Raw genomic sequence first — 6,139 nt, 5'->3', positions numbered from 1 at the left:
GCTCAAGGGCCAGACCTATGGACAAATCAAGCTCAAGCCCACGAAACCCACCAAAAAACTCTATAGAGAAGCTGTCTTCATTTGTGGGGTCACCAATTCTACATTCCAGAGAGTCGAGAGAGAATTCTCCCAACAATCAGAAGACTTCTAGACTTCTAAAGCTGCACACTCCTTGAAGACACAAGTTTCATGAAGATATAAGGACTCTTCCAAGACATCAACTTCAATAAAATCACGCGCTTCGCTTCTTCAAGTCAAGTGTACACATCCAACTAAGAGAGAATCAGAGAATCAAGTATTAGAGATCAAACCACATCGCATCAAATTAACATCAACATCAACATCAACACAAGTTCCACTCCACAAAACAAGCTTCTCGAGAAACCTCGTGCAAATAAATATTATATTTGGTAGATATTTTTCATTATTTTTCTTTGTATTATAAATTTTCTTTTAATAAAAATATTCAATGAAAATAGTCAATCTCATTTCAAATTTTAAAACTTGACGCATGTACTTACAAATGTTTGAATGGTGTAAAAATCACTCAACAAGCAAACATGTGGGGTTCAGTGTTCACTTCGTTAAAGATAAAGTTTCAACCAAAATGGATTGAGATTTATTATGGTTCCTTCAGTTGGTTTTCAAAACACCTCCCTAACATGTTGGCCTCTTTAGCATGTTTATCTTGGAGTATCGAGATGGTGTCACTTAGCTTAGCAAAAATATCTATTTAACTAATAAACCACCACTCCCTTAATCTTTTAGGAGACATTTGGCACGCATGTTTGAAATCTTAAACCTGAGAATTTTAAGCCTAGGGGATTAGACTGGAAGATTTAGGTAGCTTGGGTTTAAGAAAACTATGTTTAGAGTACAGGTTTTGGAAGTCTAAGTTTAAGAAGTCTGTGTTTATAATGCAAGTTTAAGTAGCCTGAGAATGAAATGCAGATTTATAAATATTTAGTTTGTGAAATATTTTGTTGTATTTAATCACCGGTTAGATTTTAGATTAGTTTAAATTTGTCATCTTAATTATTTTAATATAGTTTAGTTTAGGGTAATTGCAATTGGTAGCATTTTTAGGAATAACAACTAAGTGTATAACATCATTTAAAAAAATTGCAAATATAGACAAGTCTATCAACGATAGACTTCTATCGTTGATAGACTCTTACCAGTGATATGGTCTATCACTGATAGACTCCTACCAATAATGTAGTCTATCACTGATAAACTATTTAAATATGGCTATATTTGCATTTTTTTTACATTATGTTATATCTGCGGATACTTTGGGTCTAATGTCTATATTTGCAACTGTCCCTTAAGTTTAAAGTAAACTAAAAAATTTAGAAGAATATATATTTTTTTAAAAAAAATGGAAATAGAGATTTTAACTAAAATTATAAATTTATTTAATCTATTGTTTTAATAATTTGATATTTTATGTTGGGTTGTATGTCATAAAACTCGCAGTTTATAAAATTAAACATATTCTATTATCAATAAAGATGTTGAATCTATTAATTGTATTTATAAAATCTACATCCAATAAACTAAGATCTATGACTATTATATGAATACTTAAACTTTATGCAGAGATATAAAAATGGATCAAGTTCGAGTAAATAGTCAAAATGGTCTATAGTATATGATTAAGGTTGGGTACCTTATTTTGGCAACACTATTGAATGTGGCCTACTCTGTAACTATTACAAGTTGTTGTAAAGATACTAAAAACGAAGTGATCCAGATTCGTTCATGTATTGACATGAGGAGTGGGAGCGTCCTATGCAATGAGTTTGCACAAGGTCGGACCAAGAAATAAGTCACTCTTAATATGTAATGTTGTTTAGTGTTTAAGACAGACTATTTCGCTTATATGACCTTAGTAACTTGATCTTAATCCTGAGCTAACTATGAACTCCTGTCTATTCATGATTATCCTTAGATTTACATGGGTGAGGGTTGGCTCAACAACGCCGACTCAATAAGCCTCCCATTTTAAGGGTAAGATCGGGTAGATAGCTTGGGACATAGGGTGCAAGATGGAGTTCACGCCTACCCGATTTAGGGATAGGAGGAAGGTTGTTCTCTTAAGTACTGAATCTCGATCTTGAACAAGGGGCCCCACCCTCTCATTGGTTCAAGAGGGATCTAGTTTAGTGATTGGATCATAAACCAATTGTTCATTAGAGGATTAGTGGGAACTTAAGGAACAAGACGTAATACCAAAGTTGGCCAATGACGGTCGAAGGAGGTGGCGACCAGAGTGGGTCGGTAGCAGTCATCGGAGGTGGTGGCCAGAGTTGGTCAACGACAGTCACTAGAGATGGTGCTGAAGTTGGTCGCGGGGTTCATCGGAGGTGGCTGCCGGGATTGGCCGCGGTGGTCACCGATGGTGGTGTTTGGAGGTTGGCTGATAAGCCAATGTTCCTCAATCCATGCCCAAATAACGGTTGGGCTTAGGATGCTTAACCCATCAAATCCCAATCCTTGAAACAAACACCCCCTTAATATTTATGATTTGAAATCAAGAAATAAAGGCAACAAGAAAAAGTCAATAGTTAACTTCATTACATAGATTTATGTAGTTCACTAGTAAAGTGTCAGCTATCCAAAATGGTCATTGACATAGTATTTGTATTTTCAATTCGAAGTGAGAGGTTCAAGTCCCCTACAAATATATTGTAAAAAAAAGTATTAGCTATGTCCATTTTATTAATAAAGAGGAATATCATATAATACATGTTGCAGAATCGACTTTAGGATTAGAAGATTTATATGTAGCGCACTCTGAATCCTAGGCCAAACTTGTTAACATCAATTCATATAGAACTTTTGGATATATAGAATGAGAATTTACACCCAATTCTCATTTAATAAAACCATCCATCCTTTGTAGTCAAAATTACAAACTTGTTTTCTTTAAAAATACCTCAATATTGAACTCTTATCCAGCACAATATTTGTCTATTCATACTAATTAAACCAAAGCTCATTATTTCTCCACCTCAAGATTGCAATATTGGCCTGTTAAATAACTCCATAACATAATTATATTCATACATATAAAAAGCGAAATATGGAGGGCGAAAATATTAAATAATTTTCAAACATATCACATAATATTGGTATCTTTCTCTTACAAATAATCTCAAGATAATTAAGAAGGATGAAATAATACATAAACAAACCCTTTTTCATATCTGAAAAAGGTCACAAAGCTTTCACATTTCAAGTTCCCACTTTATTAAACATTTATTAACATATAATTAATTGGACCATAAATTTTATTCTTTCCTTGAATGAAGAATCTGATCCACCAATGGAAATCAAGCTTATCTTTTGCAAACAACTCCTCCACCTTCCATGTCACTGCCACAGCTCATATTGGCAAAGACTTCAGCCTCCAAAGAACTGTCATCTTTTCCAGCCAACTGCCCGCTAAAACGTGCCACTTGGCAATCCGTGGCAAAAAGATTTGAAGAAGCAAACTCATTGGCACCACCAAAAACAGGCATTGCCACTCCCATCTTGACCTTGCTCACATAGTTGCTACCGTAAGTTTGCCCCAAAACCCCATTCACATCCCCACTCAATGCATAGAACTTGAAGCTCAAGTCCAAATGGGCAAAGCAATCCTCTTGTGTAATACCATAATTATGGACCCTTGAATCTTTTTCCGTTATCGGAACCACGACGGCTTTGATCTTGAAGTTTCCAGGAACTTTGATCTCGACTGCGTTTGTGTTTCTACTTCTGGTTATGACCATTCCCTTATAGAAGGTTGAATTACTCCACGTTGCGCCCTCCTGAGTAGGGAGGAGGATGGTTTCATCGTCAAGAGAGATGGAGAGACGGTCGATAGCATCATTCCATGTTGCTGTTTTCTGAGCGCCTATGAAGAGCTTGTGGGAGTCAAAGAGGATGCCAAGTGATTGAACCCAAGTGAAGTCCCGCTTCATGTCGATGTTTCGTCGGCCGATGAAGTGGGCGTTGATGTGGAGGTTCGAGTCAGTGACAATGCAAAATTCTTGGTCTTTTTGGCCATGGAAATAGAAGGTGATTCCATCTCCTCCAACAAATTTTGGGTCTTGGCACACTGAGCCTGGACGGTTGCAATCTGTATATACATTAAATTAAAGAAAAAAATTATGTAACTTACAAGCAAGGTATGTATACAGTACTAAGTTTTCTAATTGATATATTCATATTTCATCAACATTTTAAAATAAATGAATAAATATTAAAAATAATAGCAAAAAATTGCAATCTAACATAAATATAATATTATAACAAGTGTTTTATCTCATAAAAAAATGCATAATGTTGATTTATATTAATTTAAACATAATTTACTTTTTAGAATCCACGTTTTTCCTTTTAAATGTTTTTCAAAAAAATACGTATCGCCATCGACATTTATCAATATTTCCATCAACATTTTTATAAAATTGAGATATTGATATTTTGGTCGATATTAACAATATTTTAAACCTTGTGTGTATTGTGATTATTTTTGTATGTGGTGATTAAATATCTTGTCCATGTCAACTTTTTTTCATGCGTTCGATATGAATATGTGGAGTGAATTGATTTTCCATAATAGAATACAGAATATTCGATAAAATATAATAAATGTTAAGATACTATTTCCTTTTTATACTTTGAAGATTGTTCAATTTTAGCCCCTTTACTTTCACATGTCCAATTTTAGTCTTACTTTCCAGAAATCTTAAATTTAGTTGTTATTAATTTTTTTTTGGTTGATTTTTCAAATTTTCTTTGTTATTTATTAACATTTTTGCTATAAATTTTGAAAATATATTCACATAATATTGAATGAAATTTGTTATTATTAATTAGCCAACTTTATGAGATGAAAATTATTATTATTATTATTTAGCATCATTTTTAAATGTAACTTACGTTTCATTAAAATTAATTTTGGAGGATAAAAAGTATATTTTTAAGTCATTTTTAAGACGATAATATTGATTTGGATCATTTTAATATCACATGCCTATCAGATTTTATAAACCACTGTAAAGGTATGAGAAACTTACTGCAAACAGGGCTGCAAGTAACACAGTCTACCTCGCACTGGTCAGGACAAGCACTAGGACAACTTAGCTCCATGCCATAGCAATGTGGATAGCCCCTATTCTTGCACCTAGCTTTCTTTTGGCCCGACGTCTCGGATGACGGGGGTGGAGATGTTGGAGGAGTTGGAGTCGTAGCTGGCGGAGGTGGTGGGGAAGAAGCGTAACTTTTAGGAGGTGGCGGCGGGGGCGAAGAGTAAATGTATGGAGGTGGCGGTGGGGGAGAAGAGTAAATGTAAGGAGGTGGTGGCGGGGGCGAAGAGTAAATGTACGGTGGTGGGGGAGATTTTAGCTTGCGTGATGGCGGAGGAGGCGGCGGAGTGCAGACAGGTTGGCAAGATGAACAATCTACGACACAAGTTTGAGGGCAATCAGCAGGACAATAGTGGTCTGATTTGTAACATTGAGGATAGTTATCGTCGTTGCATTTAACTTTCTTGGCGTTTGGAGCTCCCTCAACCACGGCTGAGAAGAAGAGAGAGAACAAGAAGAGGAATATGGCGATTCTTGCCATATTGGAAGCTGATTTAATTTGTTTTCAAATGTGTTATTGTAGAAAATGCATGAAGCTACCTCGTTTTTATAGTGAATTTCTCCAAGATGTGGCCTTAAATTTAGCTGTTTGGGTTGGGAGCCAATGAATCATCAACTTTACTTGCTATTTAATTCATAAACCATTCACATGGCCACCCAATAATTAACTTCTCATAAGTCAACTTCCAATTGTTGTAAACTTGATGAAGCTCTTTACTTTGTCAGAAACAAAATATATTTACATATATATATATATATATATAATATATATAATAATACATAGTTTTAAGCTCTTTGCTGCAGCTTTCAGCAATGGGGAATAATTATGTGTCATACATATGAAAATCTTTTAGATGGGTTCTAAGTTTTATAGATAGAATTTAAATTTAATTTCCATTATCATTAAACTTACCAACAACATTATATTCAAGGTTTGCAAAAGTAAATAACTAAATTGATAATACTTTTCTTTTAAAATAATAGACTTTGGTGGTAAA

The 6,139-nt window shown here is 34.5% G+C and overlaps 1 protein-coding gene across 1 annotated transcript; it reads right to left on the bottom strand.

Annotated features, from left to right (window-relative positions):
- Positions 1-3,121: 3,121 nt before the first annotated feature.
- LOC120083266 lies at positions 3,122-5,880 on the bottom strand. The gene is made up of 2 exons (XM_039038938.1): positions 5,073-5,880; positions 3,122-4,129 (listed from the first exon to the last, which is right to left on the bottom strand). Exons 1-2 carry the CDS (start codon positions 5,620-5,622, stop codon positions 3,345-3,347), a joined length of 1,335 nt encoding a protein of 444 aa, XP_038894866.1. The 5' UTR covers positions 5,623-5,880; the 3' UTR covers positions 3,122-3,344.
- Between the last annotated feature and the right edge of the window lie 259 nt (positions 5,881-6,139).

This window comes from Benincasa hispida, chromosome 8 (assembly GCF_009727055.1).
Source record: "Benincasa hispida cultivar B227 chromosome 8, ASM972705v1, whole genome shotgun sequence".
In the NCBI taxonomy this organism is placed as follows: domain Eukaryota; kingdom Viridiplantae; phylum Streptophyta; class Magnoliopsida; order Cucurbitales; family Cucurbitaceae; genus Benincasa; species Benincasa hispida.
This window is presented reverse-complemented; position numbering and strand designations above follow the sequence as displayed.